Below are 22,060 nucleotides of genomic sequence, written 5' to 3'. Positions count from 1 at the left end.
TCATCAATCTTAAGATTTTTAATCTTTTGCTTTCAGAAATTTGTCACTAATACTACTCTTTTCTGGAATAAATGCATCAAGCCTTAAGTTTGAAAGAATCAGAATGGTAACAAGGATTTTGCTTTTCATGCCATGGGAGGGAGGTCTAAAAAAAAAAAAAGCTGAACATTAACTACCTCAATCAGATCCTGTAAAGAAGCCACAAGCTGGACACCCACAATTACTATGGCCAACTCCTCCTACAGCACTAGTAGTTTTTTTTCAGTAGATTTTAGAAATTTTTTACATTTATATTACGCTTTTTCCTGCTTTTTCTGGCAGTGGTTATCCCCCTAATTTCTACATCTGTCTCCTGTACGGTTTGAATTTGGTGAAGACCATTTTGGATGGTATTTGAAGGCAACCTCTTAAATTGTAGAGACCATTTTACTTCTGTCATTCGGGGAAAGCAAGCTACTTTCAGAATGTTCAGATCATCTTTTCACCCGATCCCCCCAAGTCCCAGCTCTGGAATATACAGAACAGTTGCCTCTATTAAAAATGACAATGAACATTTAACCTGACTTTCTGATTTGTAGAGTACAAAATGTTTTGCTGCTCCATTTTACAGAGATAAAAAAATTGAAACCTCCAGAAAACTAACCCCTCTTAGTATATAAACCTTTAAAGAACTTTGCTTGTTCTGGTGTTTATTTTCTGGAGAACCCATGAGAGTCTCAGCTGAGCCCACCAGGAGTCATTTTTCTCCCTTACTTTACTTTTAAAGGCAATCTGCCAGTTTACATCAGCCTGAGATAGGGACTTCAATACATGACACTTTTCCTTTTAAGCTGCTATAATGTTTCTCTTTTTTCAACAGCTGAGAATCTGCTGGTTTTTTCTTTTTTTTTAGTATTTCTGAGAGGGATGAGAAAAGTTTTGATTTGGATGGCCTTTTATTAATCTTCCACAGGTTTTCCAAAAATAGACCTGAGTGGGGTCAAGCCTTTTTGCCAAGCCACTTCTGCAATGCAAAGGTGAGTGGGCTGACAGAGAAGAACCAAGCAGGCATCTCTGCAAGAATCTCTGTCCACAGGGAGGGGGTGGGGTGGGGAGGGGGAATTTATTTGTTGACATGGATAACTAGCTGGAACAGGTTTCAATCTTTTTTTCAGCTTCAACTGAAATGGAAGATGGATCCATGAAATGCCTCCTTCCAGTTAAAAAAAACCAAAACAAACCCAAAAGCTCCCCCAGGCTGCCAGGCATCTGCTCTGCTGTTCTAAATGCCCAGAAAAAAGCTGAAGCTGAGCAGCTCAGACATGTTGTCTGCACTGGGACCAGTAGGATGACATTTGTGCCATAGAGGTTATCCTGGGACCTGGTGAGGGGCCTTTGAGGAGGTTTGCAGCTGGTCAGAGCAGCTGAGTCAGAGCAGAGTTGCAGAGTCAGAGCATCTCTGGCAGCTATAATCTTATTTAAAGACTTTCAAACCAACTTGCCTTTCTGACTAGAACTGTGAAGCTATTGGGTTTCTTGGTTCATTGCCATTTGGTTCATTTAAAGGACTTTTTGCATCACCTGGAAAGATTTTGGGGGACATTTTTGAAATTTCTGGAATACCAAAGAGTATAGGGAAATAGTTACATTCTAAAGTCAAATGAAAGATCTTATTTCATAAACTGAAATGCTGCACTATAGGAATTTGGAGGTTAGGAATCCTTTTGTCTGCAGCATGGGATGCTAAGATGGTATAGAAGGGATAGTAAGATTGTTTAGAGTTACACAAGTAAGTAAACTTTTAATTTGCTGTTGAAAACACACACTAATTTGGGTTTCAAGTCAACATATTCTGTGACCTAAACAAAAGCATTTTACTTCTGAGCATTTCATGTAGAGCTCTTGAAACTGCAGAAAATTCTAAAGCTAGAGTTCTAATTTTCTACTTTGATATGACTAATTAAGCCTAACAGCAATAAATCTGTGATGGATTTTAGACAATCTGCATGTTCTACCAGAAGTTGCTCTGGTTATCAGATTGGGGTGGTACTGTGGAGAAGAATGCTCCAATGTTTTCCTTTTCTCATAAATTACTGCTTCATTCTATACCCTTTCTTCCCACTCAGCCTCTGGCTAGCTATTTTTGCTATGTGGACTCTGACTAGCCTGGGGATGGATGCCTTCTTCCTTGGTCAGTTTTTGTAGATTATCAGTCTAAACTGTGGAGTCCTCGAAAGCCCAAGTAACACAACACATAGTTGCAGGAAAAGGCTGGGAGACAATATGTAAGGGTCTCAGGAGTTCCAAAGAAAATCTAGGTAAAAATCCATGCACCCTGATTTCCCAGAGAATTGATGGAGAGGACTTTATCCCTAGCTCAGGGCTTTCATGTGCATGGCTGAAAAAAGACTGTATGAGTCCAGGTGTAAGGGGCAAATACTGATGATGTGAGTGGAGCAAATAAAATCAGAGTGAGAGCAGATATGCTCCTGCACTACCTCCATGTATGTAATGGAAAACTGAACTCCTTGGAGATGTCACCAACTTGCATCACACTCCTGTGCTGTACAGTGAGCTCCACAGCAAGCACTGTGCAGACAGGAAGAAATGTTGCAGTTCTGTGGGATGGGGGGATTTTTCTTGGTTTATTCTTAATCCTCAGAAGCAATTCTGTATGTGCAGTGGCAATCTGCATGTGGTCAGAGGAGACACAACTTTCTCCAAAGCAGCAGAGTGCAATTCTTCCCATTCTGCATTAATGGCTGCAGTAAACTAAGCTCGAATTAACCCAGCTAGAAAGGCAGGCTTTGAATTTGAGACAGCGCAGGCAGGCAGCAACAGGAAAGTACTGAAACAGTTATACAAGCAAGGCAGGCAATTAAAGGTGGAGAACAGCAAATTAGCAAGCCCTGAGGCATTTACCAAGTCATTTGAAGGCTGTTGCCTCAATTGCAGTTACACTTGTGCAAAAACCACGGGCACAGTCAGAAGGGTCTCATTCAGGAAGCCTGTCCTCTAGAGCTGTGGGTTGCTGATGCTCTTGCACTGACATCAGCTCTTATCTATTTCTCTTAATGCTGAATACCATTTCCACACCTTACTGGGCTTCACTGTTCACTTGGTTATATCCAGATCAGCTGTGAAACCAGCTCATCTGCTGTGAAGCCAGGATGTCTCAGCAAGGACTCTACCTATACATTTACTAGTAAGGTAGAGGGTGGGTTTATTTTGTTGGTAACCACAAACAATCAATTGCTATTTTGTCAAGAGGATGGCCTAGCAATTGCAGAAACTCATGCATTAATTTCAGTGAGTAAAGGAGACAAAGTATTTGCTGCCAATGTAGTGATTATAAATTTTTATCTTGCCTGCACTTGTTATCAATAGAGATGCTATAAGGGAAACTGCTGACTGCAAACAGGATAATGTTTTCCCTTTCTGCAGCCTCATCCTTGCATATTTTTGAATGCTTTGTCTTGCTCCTCCCTCCTCCCGTTGCAATTCCACAAAATGAGGTGAAAATGATGTGGACACTACTCACTCTAGGGTCACCTGAGCCACTGCATCCATTGAACTGTATCCATTCTCCATGAAGATCTCTGTGTATCGGCCCATTTTGATGGCTTCCAGCCACTCACCCACAGACCTGTAGGCACCACTCCCGACTGGACTGTGCTCTATCAAAAGATTTGACGCTCTAAAGACAAGCAAAACCAAAAAAAGCAAACATAATTAGTATTGAGATATACAGAACGCGACTCAAGTTGCTTGCATTTTTTCATGGTAAAGATGATTCTTTTGTTCCATTTTCAGTGATTGCTGCTGCTTAAATCCTCCAGGAGGCTTGATATGCAATGTATCAAATACAGCACCACACCTGCAATCTCACCCATTCTTGAGTTAGTTCCTGCCATTTCCGGTCCTCACCACAAGCAGAAAGAGGAGGAGAGGAGTGGCATCCATCCCAGTTACCTCTTCGCTACAAGTAGGCTCCCCCAGTCACTCCTACTTCAAAGTCTTTCCTTTGATGACTCCTGCTCTGCTCTCTTCCTCCACCTTTAAAGCTCATAATTAACTTAAGACAGCGCAGAGCCTGGAAGCTGAAACCCAAATTACATTTCCCAGCAGCGGCCATCAATGGCAGGCAGCTGTTAACAGTCGAGAGAGCATTAACAGTCCAGGGGCTGCTCCTGCAGGGTCGCAGGGAGAAGGGGGAGTGTGGGTTTGGGATGCTGACAACATCCAGCGAGCCTGCAGAGAGCAGCAATGCTCCAGCTGCGCTCCAGCCCTGCAAACAGAAGGACACTCCTGCTCCCACACCCTCACTCCAGACCCTGCCACGGCAATTGCTCCCTGCTCAGCTACGCCATGCACTGAAGAAGCAATCCAGGCAAATAATAACCCTTCACTACGGCTGGAGAACCGATACAGTACCTTGCACAAGCAGGGTCCACCACCCTACTGATGAGGTGCAGAGAGCAAAGAGGGCTTGTCCAAGATCAGCCAGGAAATAAACCAGACCTGTTCCCTGCTTTGTAAAACGGGACACACAGCTAACACAAGCCCTGCATAAAGATTATTACCCACAAGTAAAAAAAAAAAAATTCTGGATCAGCCTCTGATGGTGACTATTACACTTAAAAGACTTTCAACTAGAAGGAGAGCTGGGATATTATATTATATTATTATAGCACTTCAGGAATCTTCATATATTTTATGAGCACATTAGTATTATTTGTTTATTTAATAGCAATGCTGAAGGGTCTAATAAAATGTGAATACTTGCAGTACCAAGAACATAATGGCTTCCCATAACATTTCATACACATGAGAAATTCCAAACTCCTAAGTAATCATAATGAGAAGTGGATTTTCATGACTAATGTCAGGAGGTACCTAGTGATATCATAGCACACACTAATGCAGAGAGTGACTTCCTCCCTTATTTGCATTAATGAGAATTTACATAAAGAACACATCATATATATTCAAAAAGATCCTTTACAGGTGCTCTATATTGAAATTTTGATTCATTTGGAATTACTATGGTCTGGGCACAGCAATCTATGAGAATAGAAACACAGTCCCAAAGCCTGACTGTTCAGGTGCTCCATCCATATCAAAAATATCAACAGCAGCTCTGGAAAGGGGATACTTGGAATTGCATGGATCCATTCATGGAATAAAAACATCAGCAAAGTGCTTAGCAGCTGAAGGAAATGCTTTTCTGTTTATTTTCCTCCTCTGGCAAAACAGTTTGGTATAAAAGAGTGCAGGAAACACCATGCAACAGGCCTGGAAAATATCTGTTCTGAATTGAAAATAAAAGAGAAACCTCACATATTTTATGCTGTCATAAACATTTTCCTGCAGGTTTGCTGGCACTGACATTATATCTAATTGCTAATAAGAATAACTTCTTCTTCAGATGGTAAATCATACATGTAAAATAGCCCAAGGAACTAGATCTATCTTGTGTTTAAAAATTAACAGAAATTTCAGGTTCTTATCTTTCAGTGCACAAACTGCCACATGCAAGGACATGCCACCATAGGGATGTCCAGTTGCAGCAGGTAAGATGTGCCACATGCTGCTGTGCAAGGCTTACTTGGAAGGTGGGGGGACAAATGACTATAAGCTCACAGCAGTGTATCTGTTTTGGCTTATATCAACAGTCTAACCTAATCTTATCTCCCTCATTCCTGTTTAAAGAAAACAACGTATCTTATTTTTGTCCCTCCTCTGAGGATAAACTTTTCTGAAGGGCCTTTTCCATTGTTAATCTGGGGAACTCCACTGCCATCAATAATATACAAATATACACACACAAATATATATATAAAACTTCTTTATGACCTTGCAAGGGACTGTGTGATTAGCAGTACCGATAGCTCAAAAGTAAATGTGTGCTTACAGTGAAAATAGAAAAAGCCTCTCCAAGACTATTTAGCTCTTTCTCTCTGCATTGTAAAGTGCAGCTTTATTTCTTGATTGTGTTTACCTTTCTTGTAGCTATGTAGCTATTCAGATTCATGTTTAAATACAAACTGGCTGTTCTGTTCACTTAATGTGGTTTCAGCAAAGGTGTTGTGAACTGCACTTTGGGAACCAGAGGCCTCCTCTTGCAATACCAAGACTCTCATGACTTGTAGTGGTGGCTAGCATGCCTGGGAATAGTTGTGGAAGGATGTACCTGGACATCCATGAGCTTTGCACATCCTAAGAGTTTCCGGAAGAGACACACTTTGTTTGTATTACCAAGATAAAGTCAACAGGCAGATAATTGGAGAGGTATTTACTATCTACTTCATGCACTACTCAAATCTCGCCTTCTCTAACCTTGCAGTAAAGCACAGATAGTTTTGTCACGAAGTACTGCTGAAACTCCTGTTTCTGAAAGACAGACCACGTTAATTTTTTGTGGCAGCACTGCACTAGAGTGAGTGAATTGCTCACTTGGCTGCCTACTGCAACAGAAAAAGCTGATTTGAGTCAACTCCCCTGGACATAAAACTGAAGGAACATTCACCCAAGAACATATGCAGGCTAAATAATCAGAGGGAATCCAACCCTAGGGATGGGTATTCAAACAAGGAGCTTGCCCTGAGAAATGGTTCTGGGCTGAGCCTGTACCTGCTTGATGCATTAACCAACGTCTTCAAGCTGCTTGGGTTACGGATGAGCTTGTCCAATATGCTGACAATTTCGTCAAACTTGGGCCTGCTGTTGCGGTCTTTCTGCCAGCAGTCAAGCATTAGTTGGTAGAGAGCAGCAGGGCAGTCCATGGGACTTGGCAGGCGATAGCCTTCTTCCACAGCTTTAATCACCTATAGGACACAAAACGCAAAGCTTTTCTTCCCCTCATCTTTTTCTTAAATGCAAATTGACTTTAACATAGAACTTTGGGATCAGCAATATGCTCACAAAAAATCCTGCCAGCCCCCAAATCTGCACACAAGAGGCAAACTCATTAAGCCCCTCTATCTTTCTATGGGATGGGTTGACTATTTTTAGTCATTGCAAAATGAATCTAGAAAGCCAAGGCACTGCTGCAACCAGGGGGTCAAATTGCCCGGTTGCACTTGTTCAAAGCTCAGTTGTGGTCTCTGTGTTATATACCAAATATATAGCCTATGCCAAATCCATGAAAAAGAGCCTACAGGGCTTTCTGGCATCTTCTTGGAGTGCAGTGATTTTGTTTATTCAGAAGCTGGCTTCTTTTTAAATGAAAAAGCATGTGCTAGACCACAAATTTGTATTACAGTAATAAAAGTCAGACTGCATTTCAAAAGAGACTTCGAAGGCTAATTGATGGATGGATTCAAGGCAGAGACAGAACAACCATCTCATATATCATTCAATACTGTCTAGGTCTAGCAGTTTCTTAGTGTGGCCACATTTCTGCCAGGAATTTACAATGTCAGCCCAAGAGTATGTAAATTAAAACCAGGAGAGCTGTTGCACTGATTTCAAATACAAACCATCTATGGTTTTACATCTAAAATAAGTGGTACGCATATGTGTTGCCTGCCCTCTCGAAAGGCAGAAATAAATAAATGAGGGCAGAATTGAAGAATGCAACTTGTTTTCCTCAGTTTGGGGCAGATTTGTGGCAGAGCTTTAAGCCCAACAGTTCCCATTTTGAACCATTACAATTTCCAGGAGAATGTCGCTCATGTTTCAAGCCACAGGGTTCTGTGTCTGTGCCGAGGGACTCAGGCAGCCCATCTTCATGCCCTTCACTCCTGAGATTCCTTAATGAAAAGGAGCTGGAAGCAGGTATTTGCTATGTCCACATAAAAACCACATGTGCTTCACTGACCAGTCCCAAGACTACCTCAAATGCCATTCATTCTAGGGACTGTCTCACAATTTGAAAACATCCTGTGTTGAAAAAGAAGGCACTGTGGTTAGCCTGGAAATTGTTGTCTTGGTCTTTAGTTACTAAATTAGTAGAACAGGATGAGCCTGTGTCAGGCTATCACTGCATTTCAGAAGGCTTCAAAATTCATGGACTGCATGGATTGTTTTTAAATTGTCCTTCATCACAAAGCTTTTTGTTAAGCGGAAGAGTTGAAGGAATGAGCCAGGCCACCTAAGCAACAGTAGTGGGAAACTCAAACTCTCTGAGGATATGCATAGCAGAGAAGCAGTTAGGTGAGGCTTTACGATCTCCTCCAAGGGTGAAAAGCTCATCAGAAGATCTGGGCCACAACATGTGCAGTCCCTTTGTGCCCATCTGAGATTTCATCTGTCAGTGGAGCAGTTGCACCACTCTACATCCAATCTACACTTGCAAGGCAATCTCTTCTACGGCCTGGCTGTTGCTCGCAGCTCCACCACACTGTGCTATTTATATACTCTGTTCTTCACACCATACTTTTCAGCTGGCCCCTGATTCCAAATTTGCAGCTGCCCTATAAAGAAAAACCTTCAGTGTGGCACAGCCATGAGAATGTTATTTGCTGTGTCCGCGTCTGTATTTCTAACAATAATGGTCATCCTCCAACTGTAGCAGAAAGAAAATAGTAGTAAGACAGAGAGTAGACCATCTGGCACCAGATCAGAATATCTGAACTATATCTGCAATGGGGTTATGCATGCTGGATATTCCTGGCAGTGACATCACAATCAATAGCATTACCTCAATTTACATGATGTTATTTGTCCTGGTGATACAATGTAAATGGTATCAAAATACTACAAGAAGCTAGGATGCTGAAATACACTCTTGCATCTGACAGTGCCTTCAGGCGTCTAGCAGTAAGAGGAGCAAAAAACCCGAAACAACAAAGACTGAGTCACTTGTAGACACCACAGCCATTAAACATAAGAAAATGGGATATTTGCTGCTCCATTCATTGGTGTATACTGATTTGTAAGACTTGAAGATTTAGAATTTGCACCTAAGGAGGCCCTTTTGTCTCTCTTCCTCTTCTGGACAAGCACTATTCAGTTATGGATTGGGGTGACTGAACTGGATGTTTATTTGGGATAGTCTATTCCAGTAAACCAAAGCAACACTCAGTGGAATTTTCATAGATTCACCAGTCTGAACACGTAAAGTCAAACATTGCAATTATTTAGCTTATCAGCTTGTGCAACACAGGTTACAATATCCCTCTCAATAATTCCTGCATCAAAGCCTTATCTTGTGGTCAAGCCAAAGCATATTTTTAGAGGGCTATCCAGAAACCAGCATGACTTTGAAATGTGATTTATAGCCTTAAAACATTTCCTGCCCTATTGAACTTCACCTCTTTTAAAGCAAGGCATCTGTAACACGGTGAGAGTAATTTTGCTCATCATCAGCTGTGCTTGAAAATGATGTGCTTTAATTACAAGTCATGCAACAAGAAACTCTTGTGCAACAGAGTCCAAAATTTATGTGACCCATTTTTCCTCTGCACAAAAGCCAGTGCTGTATCTAACACCACTGACTCTTCTGTCAACAGAAGTAGAGGAGGAAAGAAGAAGAGGCCTTCAGGAACTGGAGGAGGAAAAATTGCATGAGAAATATGCCACAGCACTGAATTAAGTTCCTATGCCACCACCATCCAGGCACTTACTATCTCCACAAAGGACAGAGCCAAGTAACACAGGTTACACAAGCAAAGCTTAAGCAGGAATTGATGCTCATAAACACCTCACTAGTCCTTTGCTTTCTGCTTTCACTCTCTGTAAGTCTGTGCCTCATAGGACAAGGAGGCATTTGGGCTTTTTGGAAGAGTTCCGTAAAGTGTAGATGCTTACAGTGTTACGATTCAGACAAGGGACTCCCTTGGCCACAGAACATTACTTCACTGGCACCAGCCTCAATCTCAGCCTGGAGATCTGTGCTATGCCAGTGCATCAGCATTAAAGATAGTTACAGTGGTCAGTGTGAACAAAAAAGCTTGGCTCTCAACTGCTGCATTCTCTGCACAGACTATGGAAGCAAGTCCCTATGTTTGATTAAGATAAATCCCTGTGTAGGTACATGCTGCTTTACTGAACTTCCTGCAAATGTGACAGCCTCAGCAATGCAGGAGCAGTGGGGCATGCATTCATGCCAAACAGCGCGTTCAGGTCCCTGGCAAGGAGCACGGCGTGACCATCTCAATAGTACCACTCGTTTCCATGCCTGGACTCAAAGTGAGATTAGACAGAAGCTCAGCATGACAGGTAGTAACATCCACTGATGGCAAAGGCTGGCTAACAAAACTCAGGAAGAGCAGAATGCTCAGCCAGAGCCCTTGCTGCCAGTGAAAAAGCAGAAAAGTAATTGGAATAGGAATGCTGCTCAAAAAGCAGAAAGGATGAAACACCAAGTATTTTGACCAGAGGAAACTCATCCAGCAGTGGGATTTCCACAGGTAGCAGGGCTGCCCCACATACCCCGTGGTAACTCTGACCTCACGACGAGCTGGCATTCTCAGAGACCTTTGAAAATCATAGTTCTCAGAGATGTGAAGAGGAAGGAGGGACTTAGATCTGGCTACCCCAGGCTTAATTTTTTTAGCCTTAGACAAGGATATATGTTGATGGTGAGATCAGGGTAGAATGCAGCTCTGCAGTAGGATCAAGAGATCCTTACCCAGGCTGGGATTGAAGCTGCAGTCTGGTGGGAGAGAATATTCCCAGGCATCTCACTGTTTGGAGATGCTTCAGAGGGTGGCCTCAAGATCAGAGGCTCAAGGGGGCCCTGGAACCCAGGAGGAAGGGGACACAACTTGAAGGGTACTGTACAAATGAATGACAGCTTGTGTAAGCACAAGATGTTCACAACTGGAGCAAAACTGTTCTCTTGAGATCAGCAATGTAAGAACAACCAAGATGCAGCTCTGTGGACTTGTGTCACTAGATCAAATCATTCAGCTTTTCTGCCAGGAAACAAAGCCCTTTCCATGACTCTCTTGAGTTTCTGCTTTATGTGGCAGCAGGGGTTTGAACAAGCAACTGAAATGTTGCAGTTTATCAGCATCTATTCCCTGGCAGGCCTTTGTCATTAAGCAGAGGAGGAACAGGCTCCAGCTCTAACATCATTAATGAAACTCCAGAGGTCTGCTGGGGGAAGCAGGCTTGCCTCCATGCAGACACATTTTTCTCTGCACACAGCCTGTTCTGGGTAGCTGCAAAACAAAAGAGCATCAAATGGGAGAATCATTTCTGTCTGGCATGGGGGAGCAAAACCATTTTTACAGCAGCTCTCCTCCTCTTGTCCCCATTCTGCCTCTCTGATAGCAGAATGAATGCTGAACCCCCAAAGTCCCATCACACAGCAGCTCTGGCATGTGCTTACATCTTGGTTTGTCATTTCCCAGTAAGGCCTCTCGCCATAGGACATCACCTCCCACATTACAATGCCGTAGCTCCAGACATCACTGGCAGATGTGAATTTGCGGAAGGCAATTGCTTCAGGCGCTGTCCATCGAATGGGGATCTTCCCTCCCTAAATGGAAAAGAAATTGGTAAAAAACCCAAAAAACAGATTGCAGAGGAGGGCAGAGAGCATGCGAAAGAAGTCGAAACAGCTCTTCTCAGAGCACCAAGGGATGTTATTTCCTCTCTGGAAAGAGACATCGAATTTTAAAGTAAATCTATTTGACAGCATGGGGCCCCTTTCCACATTATCTCGGCCCATAAGCATTTGTAGACTGCCAACTAATTGGCTATCCTGAAGGTTTGTTGTTTGAATGTTGTTTGAGTGCTGAGACATGTATAGGATCAACATCTCAATTATGTTGCATGGGTTGGTAAGGGAATACAGTTCCTCCATTGCTGAGAGCGAGTGGGGGAGGAATAGACAGTTCTAAGCTGAGGAAGACTTTGATCTAACGAGGGCTTCATGCAAATTGCTGCAGAAGTAATTACCTTTTTTTCCTTTTTTTTTTTTTTTAATGCTGTCCTGGTCCTGCAGAGAGATCTGTGTAGCAGGCACAGAAATCTGTGTGCGCAAAGACCAGCCTGCTAGGCCTCTGCTGTGGGACTGAAAATGATGCCACAGCTGTCAAATGTGCTTTGCTGTTTCCTTCTCTCATTTCTAGCAGTTTAGAAATCAAACTTCAGATAAGCTCTGAGAAGGGAAAGGGGAGGGAAAGGAGAGCCTGGATTAAGGAATATTTTTCTCATTGGGTTTAAAGAGTTGTCTCTCTTGATTTTTATAAAAAAATATTTTGCTGTGAAGTCCCTTCCTCTTTGTGCTGAGCTAAATATTAGAAGATCTCCCTGAATGCCCCCTAACAGTGTTTGTTATTGGAAAAAGACAGGATTTGGAATACATTTTAAAAGCAACTTTTTAAAAGTCTCTTCTTTCATAATTACTTATTCACAAGCTCAGCAGCGCATGCCTTAAGTGAAGGGCCAGATTCTCAGCAGTGCCAATTAGCACATGGTAGCACATGGGAGCCACAGCAGGGCTGGCCAAGCCTTCCTGCAGGGAAGTTCTAGTCCAGCTGTGCACTGAGTCCCATCATGGGGCTATGACTGACAAAAGCTGAAAGGCCCTTTCAAGATGTCCACAGGAACAGGGAACACGAATCAAGACAGCTCCACCCACCCACAAAACAATATCCTTGGAAAAACATATAAAACATGTCCAAGGTGTGCCAATGACTGCCATTAATACTGGAGGCTCTCTCCAAGTCTGTGCTGTTGAAGGTGGGTCCTGTCCACCCCCTCTCTCCAGTGCCAGTGCCATGTGGGCAGAGCAGGGACAGAGCACTGAGACTGGAAAAGCTCTTTCTTGGGTTGGGAGAAATTACTCTCAACTGGGTAATGCTGAGGGCAATGTGCATTATTTGCAGTGGGCATTCATTACACACTTACTAATGTTTTAAAAGGGTCAAATTGTTCAGAAGACCATGGCTTACATCATAGGATGGGTGCCTGGCAAAGCAATTGCTCTTTCTTCCTTTTGGTATTCACCAAAGAGGACAGAGTAGGGCTTGGAAGCCTGGCAACTTCATAAAGTTAGCTATTTGACTTGGGTAAACAACTTAAACCTTCAGAGCTATTAGTTAAGCTCTGTGTTATTTGGCCATCCCCACTATAAATTAAAGGCATTTGCAAAATTAATCTGGTAATGATTAACTGTTGTCACCTGATCAAACCCTCTTGCACAGTTTAGAGGCTCTGGGATTGTAGAATCCCTTTGCTAGAGAGCCTGAACACCAAAATGTGGCAAGAAATATGCTTCTCTTGAGCTCAGTCAAATTGGTATCCCCATAACTCACCCTGGTTGTGTATGCTGCTTCAGGATCATCTTCTAGGACTCTGGAGAGGCCGAAGTCTGACACTTTGCAGACCAAGTTGCTGTTGATCAGGATATTCCTGGCGGCCAGATCTCTGTGCACATAACCCATGTCAGACAGGTACTTCATTCCTGACGCGATGCCCCGTAGCATCCCGACCAGCTGGATGACGGTGAACTGCCCATCGTTCTTCTGCAAAAGGAAGGAGACATTGGATGAGTTCAGAGCCTCTGCACCCTCAGCATTGTGTGTGCATGAATAAAAATGCAAAGGTGAGTCTCCAAGGAAGGAAACCAGGAAAATTAATAATTCATTACTCTCATGCTCTGACCATGAAGCTTTTTTAAGTTTCACTATTTAGATTAGGATCTCTAGAGACAAAGCTAAGGAAATGTAGTTCTTTAAATTTGAGATCAAGGAGTGACCTGCATCTGCCAGTAATTGATAAAGAGACTGTGCCTGGGAGTGAACACGTGTATAAGAGCACCAGGCTGTGCTGTTTCTCAGTCAGGCAACTGAATGGCACCAATTTGGATGTAAATCCTACCTGTAGGGGTTCATGAACACTTGAGGGGGTAGGGAGGTCCTCCTCATTTGCCACACTGCATTTCTAACCACTTCCCCACTCTCCCATCTCTAGCTCTTACACTTCATGGAAAAGCCCTGACAAGTCTGGGGTTTGCTATGCTGTAGTATGGATCTGCTCTTGAACCACACCACATTTTGCAGGATAAGTTAATACTTCCACTACCTTCTAAAATAAACGTAATATCCTCCAATTTATTCATACCTGTTTCTATCATAGCATGCAGCAGGTCCTTCATGATGCTGTGTAAATGCAGATCAAAGAGACAACTGAGCTACTTCTGCCTTCATACAGCACCAACACTCAGAAATCATTTTCATTGACATTAACCATCTACAAAGAATCCAAACCTTAACCAAGTCCCCAGGTTCCCCTGGAAAAAGGATCTAAGTAATACCTTTAAAAATGTATCCAGAGAGCCATTCTCCATGTATTCAGACACTATCATTACTGGTTTGCCTGGAAAAGAAAAAGTGCATGAGTTTGTTAGGAATTTTTGTAAAAAACATGAGCAATAAAAAAGTCTTTTAATAGTGTCCCTGCATCTGGATATACAGCCATGCAACAGCAAGTATAAACCAAGACACTGCTGTCCCAGTAGGATGACAAAAGTTGTTCCCAGAAAATATACAGAAGTAGGGAAATTGAGGAAGAGGGGATGAAAAAGTAGTACCATATTATGGATGGGGTACCAAGCCCTAGACTGTTTAGATGTTGATTGAGAAGAATGTTGCAAGCTGAACCCAGGCAGCCTTGTTCTTGTCTCCACCAAGCTGAAAGCTTGCAGAGGCCAAACTGCACACAGCAAAGTCTTTGGACCCTTCCCTCAAGCTTCAACACTCTGAAGTAAAAATAGGAGCCCAACAAGGACAACAAGGATGATCTGAAGCTTGGGCTTGGTAGCCACCAAAACCGAGACCAGGCAAGGACTGGACTGCATTCCTTGTAATTCAAGTAATTCCATGTGACTACCTTTGTAAACACATCTGAAAGTAAGAAAAGGAACATTACACTGCAGAACAAAAGCTTGTTAAGTGTGGAATAAGTGCAGGCTAAATCAAAGTAAAAGTTCTTAACAAAAGATCTGGTCTCCTATTGTTGACAGGAATAAAAATGTTTTTCCAAATCTGTTTGATTAATTTTCATGCCTGAGTAATTTAAATGATAATTATATATAGTTTTTGCTCAGTTTTTATCTAATTTCTCACTAGCTTGCCACCATAGTGTAGCAACAATTAATGTGGTGTGCTCCAGCCCTTGTAAATTCAATGAACTCTTATGTGAACATGTAAATTATTTTTTATTTAAATCAATTTCCATTAGTTAGCATGAAGCACAGACAAAAGAGGAGCTGTCAGTTATTTGTAAAGTGCATTATAAATGTCTTTTATAGAAATGATCAATGAGAGCTGCCATGTGTCATAACATGCACCTGAAGGTAAATACTAAAAATCAGCATGTCCTACCTTTAGATAGATCTCAATTTTCCAATTTTCGATTACCTTAACTATTTTGCCTGATTTAGTGCTTAATTATGTACATAACAAAGGTAATTGTGAACTTGTCAATCAAAATACTCATTGCTGTGCAAACACTACTTCTGCAGCATGAAGAACCTGTGCTGTTTCAATTCTTTTAAGTTACTCTCACAGCTGCTGCCCAAGCTTGAAACTTGCCCAAAATATTACTTTTGATATGAGAAATGCACCTTGGGACCATAAAAAATATTGCTGAATTCCAAATGAAGCAATGGGTCCCACCTTAAAGATGACAGCCATCCATCCAAGCACAACACAGGCTGAACACAGGAGGGAGGAGACATCTCAGGGGCCCTTGCCATTGGATGGCAAACATGCCAGTGGCTTTGAAGGGAAGAAAACTCCAGCAATATCTCAAATGTTAGAATTTTTGTTTGTTTTTAAAAGTTAAACACCCAACTGCAGCATGGGGCGCCTTATCTCTGACACTTCAAGGCAGTGTTGAAGTGAGAATGATATCTTGTTATGCCACTGCCCTGGGGGACCTCCTCCAGACTCCTGCCTTTGGATGCCATCAGAGAATAAAAAGTGAGATTTCCGGCACTTACATTTCATTATCTGACTGCTGCAGGTTGGCAGCAATCATGGAATATCCAAGAGCGTGGAAATAAGGACACAAATAGGTAACTTTCAACAAAGTAAATGAAAAGTAAACATTAGCCCTTCCAAAGTGCTGGGCTGATTCTCTGTGTCACCAGGGCTTCCTCCTGCTGGTATTACTTGGTCATAAAATATATGTGGATGACACTCATATCAGTGGTGTGCACCTTAATGCAATGTGCACACCATCAGTGCAACCAAATCAGATGCAAATGAAAACTGTCACTACCTTTGTAAAGCTGAGGATTTGTCTGCAAGGGGACAGTGATTAGTCCCAATTAACCAATGTGTGCATTTGAACTATATTAGTTAAATACAATGATATTCTCATTCAGAATTAAAAGTGGCCTAATTAAATTTAATTTAATTTACTTCCAAAGTAAATAATGATGCAGTAAAGACGTTTCACCCTAAAGATCTGATTCTACAAAAGGCCAATGACTGAGATACTGAAGAGTAGAAGAAGTTAAATACTTTGAGAGACAGAATACTTGGTGATTCATAAAGGTTATTTTGGTCCATATAAAAGAAAAGGAAAAACATATGAAGATGCTACAGATGTCTGCTGGAAAAAAAATTTGAGTACAGTAAACATTTACTGAGCTAATGAGAAGCTCTGGGTGTGTACATCCCGCTGAATCCAAACTCCAGTTGCCCCAAGTCCAATTTAGAAGCAGAATTCCCTGTATTTCCACAGCCTATGGAGCAGACACTCACTTTATGTAAAAGGCAGCTTGCTAGGGAGGCACATTTTCATTAAAAGTGGGATTTTCTACCATCCCCTGAGGCCCCAGCAACCAGAAAGACTCAGGCCCATGCCAGCAGCAGCTTTCATGGATGTATAATCATCACTCGCTCCCTGCGCAATATTCCACATCCCTGCAGGGCTAGAAATTGGAGCTCTTACACAGGGTGTCCCCAAGAGATTCTGGTATTTATTAAAATTTTGAGAGAAATCCATTTTGGTTATTTTTTTCTTAAAAGTTTTAGAAAATGCAATTTCAAGGAAAAATATTAGAAAAGGCTGTTGATTACAAAACAGCATTGCTTTTGTGGAGATTACAAGGACAAACAGCTGGAGCCTCTGTACCTTCTCTATTGCAGCTCTGAAAATGAGCTAATGCTGGAGACACTTCCTCTGAGGAATGATAAGTGGTACTGGGAGCAGCACATGGCCCTGAATACCACCATCTGAACAGTAGCAGTTAAGCAAGCTCCGACATTGCCAAACATGAAGGCAGGAAGGGAGACAGCCATTCACACCTGTGAGGCTGGTGCTTCTTCACTTAAAATACATCTTAAAATAAATAAATAGTTATTTTCAACAAAATAATCCTTGATGCAAATAATGTAGAACCTCCAAGGCTCTAAAATGGATGAGTAACAACAACTCCACACATTCTCCACGGCCTCAGCACAGCATCATCAGTCTTGTGCTGGGCACATTTGGATGTGCCATCCCTTTCCATGCCCTTATCTTTAGTGTATACTGTCATTTGGAGAACTGGGCTGAAAAAGTTAGAGGGCTGTTTTGCTAACTGAGCAGTCAGACCACAGTAGCTCTCATGCTGGGATAACTTCAATCCTTCCCACAAACCAGCACCATGGAAACTATTATGAGGGGCATCTCTAGCAGATCCCACAGAGAGCTTACTTTAATTGTGGTTTTATACATTCCTGTCATCTTCACCTACAGTCCCGTTCTTTTTTCTTGCTTCTGGAAAGCAAAACTTAAAAGAAATTATGAAAAGTGCATTCAGAACAGGCATCACCTAAGTCTTTCTCCCTTAACCAACTCTCCCATCAGACAGAATTCACAGAGAGCAGTCCACAGCAAGTTGTACCTACTTTTTGTGACGACACCTTCCAGGTGGATGATATTGGGGTGGTCAAACTGCCCCATGATGCTTGCTTCTCCCAAGAAATCTCTTCTCTGTTTCTCTGTGTAGCCCACCTTCAGGGTTTTGATAGCCACTGGAAACTCACGCTTTCCCTGCAGCTTCAGCCGCCCACTGCAGACTTCCCCAAATTCACCTTCAGAAGAAAATGAGGAAGAAGGGGATCACACCACATCAAGGGAACACATGATGTGTCCCAGTCTACAAGATGCAGCACAGCCTTGGCTGATGAAAAGCACAAAGGGCTGCCCTGTGTCCATGGATATGAACTGCTGAACATCGCAGTGATGACTACCACAAGCCAAGTAATTCATAAGCACAAGAAAACTTTGAGTAAAAATGGAATTTTCCTATATTTAAAGATCTATGCTTTCTATTTCAGCTTTTTTATAATTTTTATCATTTTTGTCTACTATATGAAAGAGTCCTGTCATATCCTATACCACTGTTCTGTGTGGATAGCTGTAAAACTCAAACCACTTGCTTCTTAACCTTCATTTGGTAAGTTACACAGATGGAAAGCTGTCAGCCTTTCACAGTAATATATATTTTTATAGACTATAAATTCTTTACAATTTTATTGCTACCTTTCCCAAGAAGTAACCTAAATGGATTTTTTTGGTGAACACTAAATTATGTCCAAACCCACAATTTCAGAGGATAGAAAATACTCCTAAGGTTGGATGCAAGTTGAAACAAACAGCTTTACTGGAAACAAAATGGGAGTTTCTGTTTTTAACCAAAGAAGTTTAAAGCTTTGGAATTTCACTTGTGCTTTTTTAATGTCCCAGGTGACCTCTTATTTTTAATTTTTGCTTCAAGATTGACCTTAATGTTGGGGGATAAAAAGGTTCAAAGGGTAAAAAGAATGTGAAACTTAAGTAACTCCTTTCCCTTAGCATCCATTGAAATAGCTCAGCTGATAATTTGTGATCATTTTCCGACATATTCAGTTCAGCTCCTGAATTTCAAAACTGCAGACAATGACAGCTGGAAACATGCTCACCTTCACTTGCAGGGTACCTAACAGTTCCAATATTTCTCGGCCCATCCCAGACCATGTTAAGAAAGCCAACCCTTCACATTGCTAAGGGTCATTGAATGCATTTCCATACCAGCTCCAATAACTCTTTCAATGGTTATGCATGAAGCTTCAATTTCCTTAGCAAACTCATGGACAGCTTGATTAGGGTCCTCGTAGGTATGGGGGTCAACATAGGTCCTCACTCCAGGAAGTTTAACTGCAAACATAAATTAAGCACATTTAATGGCTCATGACATCACGGAAAATGGGCATTACACACTCTTGTCCCTTGCACTCTGCTCTGCTGGAAATTTATTTATATGGTGAAAATGAGTATTATTCTTGAAAATGACATTTTGTTTGTATGTGACATATGTACAACTTCAGCATATTTAGAAAAGAAAAATAGTGCTCAGCTGGAATGAAGTGCAGCTAAAAATCCTTTTTGGTGCTGTGTAATGGGTTGGTGTAGTATCTGGTAGAAAAGAATCCCTTTCGGAACTAGAGAGGGCATACCAGGAAGAAAAGTACAAATAGCAAAATGTTACAGTAGGAAATTGCAAGGCAAGCTGGATGGAAGGCGGTTGATGGAGAGCTGAAAAAACTTATGCCCTACCAGCCACACATCAGTTAATCAATCACCTAGATTATTTTAGACAGAGTTACCGAGATTTAAAATAATTGCATATTTGCAGTTGTACAAAGCCTGTGGGTTGTATCACTATAAATACAATCAATAGCAGGCTTTTTCTCCAGGACTTGGGAGGGATAAATGTTTTAACTATCCATATTATAATTTTGTTTTGGCAATCATTAAGGCTACTCACATGAAGAATTGTTCATCAGTCCAATGAGACAGCTGCATTACACTGTAGCTCTTAATTGATTTGCATCCTGTTGCTTTCATTACATAGTACTAATGGAAATTTGACTTTCAGTCATGATGCGTTTGCCTTTTCCACCCCAAAAGGCAACTCACTATTACCCATCCCCAGATCCCACAGCTCTTCATGAAGGAAGGACTGATAGCAACCATGAGATATACTTTTGGGCATCACTGCAGAGGGTTTTTCTATACAAGGGCATTAACACAGCATTTCTGAAAGCTTTCTAGGTGCAGGAAATAGGTGTTCCTCACACCTCTGCAGAAACATCTAAGCTGAAGAATAGCAGTGGGCTTGGTCCTCACAGCTGGCTGGGGTGAAGCAAAGGTTTCAAACAGGTGGACTGATGCATCCAGACCACGAAAATGTTGAGTATGTTATGTGCTGAGCAGAAACAATTAATAACATCTTGGTTCACACAGCAAAGACAAAGGAACAAACCAAATTGGCTCACTAGAAACATGTGATGCAAACATACAGGTGTGGATAGCTCAGCACATATAAGGACTGTTCAAATCTTCAGTTCTCTGTGGAGCTTGCAGCAGGGGCAGATGGGAACCGCTTGCACAAAAAGTCCTTTTGTGAATTACCAGCAAAAACAGTGTTTTTTTTTTTTGTTTTTTTTTTTTTTTTCCCCAGGAAACTACCTCTCAGTTGAATTTCTCATTACCACAGAAAGCCAAAACCTCATATATGCTCGCTCTTTACTCACTGTGGCCATTATGAAAATGCATCTTTTCTTCTTCTGGATCTTGCTTAGCCTTGCTATAACCACATCGCCTGGAGAAAAAACAGAACACAACAGAAGAGTATTTTTGTCTCTCATATGGCAGAACTCCGTTCTTTACTTTGAATCATATAATGCACAAAAAACCAAAGCAGTGATGAACCCAACCTCTCTAGCGACTCTACTGCTGCTGTCCCAGTTTTAGCTCATCAAACTAGTTGCAATTTCCCTAATGGGATTCAGGGCTCAATTGGACTTGTGTTTCCAAATCCCACAGATGCTTCTGAGCAACTCCACTCTACCTGACATTTAATGCGGCTATTATTAAGAAGAAAAGAAAGCAGGAACAGGAAGGACAATGAAAGGGGAATGGGATGAAACATTAGAATTAGGTGATAGTTTTGCATTGGCATTAACTGTCTGCTTTGGTGGCATTTCTGACATCCGCTGCACTTAGACAACCACATGGAAGCCCCGGGATAACTGCATAGGCAAGAAAAATTGCTCCACACACACACACACATTTATTTAAAAATACAGGATGAGGTATGTAGGATGGACATATATATGCCTGTCTTTCCAAACACCTGATAACATAACTGGATAGGGGAAGTGGATCTTCCTTACAGCAAACTGCATGAACATGAGACTGAAGGACACTGCTTGTTGAATGAAAAACCTGGAACAGAAACGGCAAGGCAGCCAGCATGCAGTGGAATCACTAGCTGGCACACCTCAAAGAAAGCCTCAGACCACTAAGAAGCCAGTTAAAGCTGAGAAATCTCTCTTCCATTGCTTCCATGATTTTTGAGCTAGGGGCATGTGAGCACTCTGGCATCACTCACAGTAAGGAGAAGCATATGATTAGCAGGAACAAAACTGCAATTAGGAGGAGGCAGTAACAGGCATCTGCATGAAACATGCCCTCAGCATGAAGTCCTATTACAGGGAACTGCTGTCTGCCTGGATGCAAGGAGCCAAGCAGTCTTTTGGCTATAGGATTCTGGCACTGGGTTTGTGAAATGACCACAGTTACAGACAAAAGCTGGGACACAATGAGACCCCACCATTGAGCTGGACTTAGCAGAGCTGGACGCTGAACAGTTGAGGAGGGGAAAAGCAACATGAGCCTCTGGGGCTATTCCGGGGAAGAGGAAGCTTACCTTGGGGACAAAGGGAGACCAGTGTCACAGGCAGAGGAAGGAAAAAGAGACTGCAAAGGTTGTGCAAGTGCAGGGGAATGCATCAAAAAGACAAGGGAATGCTAGCAGGCAGTCTGGGGGTGCAGGCAGGGAGATAATCAGGTTGCACTTGATAAACAGTCAGGCTATACATGCAGGGCATGATCTCAGCAGCAGCAACCAAGTTGAGACTGTAACACTTGGAATGCAAACCCCACAAAAACAGCACCGCCATTTCCTGAGATGGGGTCCGTCATAATTAACTCAAAACCTAATTACTAGGTGTACATGGAGACCCTGGGAGTAAGGGTCATTTCAAAGCTGGTGCTCATGAACCCTTGGTGAGAATGGATTCTTCTTCTTCTTCTTCATATGACCTCCCCTTTAACTAAATAGAGAGATGAGTCTTAG

At 42.0% G+C, this 22,060-nt stretch overlaps 1 protein-coding gene across 7 annotated transcripts in view; it reads right to left on the bottom strand.

The window, feature by feature from the left end:
- Nucleotides 1-22,060, bottom strand: part of EPHA5 (EPH receptor A5) — a 192,626-nt gene that overhangs the window by 5,310 nt on the left and 165,256 nt on the right. For 6 of the 7 annotated variants that reach the window (XM_056490112.1, XM_056490113.1, XM_056490114.1 and 3 more), the window contains 8 exons: nt 20,454-20,521; nt 18,949-19,074; nt 17,784-17,969; nt 14,195-14,256; nt 13,194-13,403; nt 11,261-11,410; nt 6,613-6,806; nt 3,521-3,676 (listed from right to left, as the gene is read on the bottom strand). In XM_056490112.1, the coding sequence (XP_056346087.1) occupies nt 3,521-3,676; nt 6,613-6,806; nt 11,261-11,410; nt 13,194-13,403; nt 14,195-14,256; nt 17,784-17,969; nt 18,949-19,074; nt 20,454-20,521 (1,152 nt within the window). Of the gene's footprint in view, nt 1-3,516; nt 3,677-6,612; nt 6,807-11,260; nt 11,411-13,193; nt 13,404-14,194; nt 14,257-17,783; nt 17,970-18,948; nt 19,075-20,453; nt 20,522-22,060 lie in introns of those variants that run through there. The other variant, XM_056490115.1, reaches the window with a different exon arrangement.

Source organism: Oenanthe melanoleuca, chromosome 4 (assembly GCF_029582105.1).
Source record: "Oenanthe melanoleuca isolate GR-GAL-2019-014 chromosome 4, OMel1.0, whole genome shotgun sequence".
Lineage (NCBI taxonomy): Eukaryota > Metazoa > Chordata > Aves > Passeriformes > Muscicapidae > Oenanthe > Oenanthe melanoleuca.
This window is presented reverse-complemented; position numbering and strand designations above follow the sequence as displayed.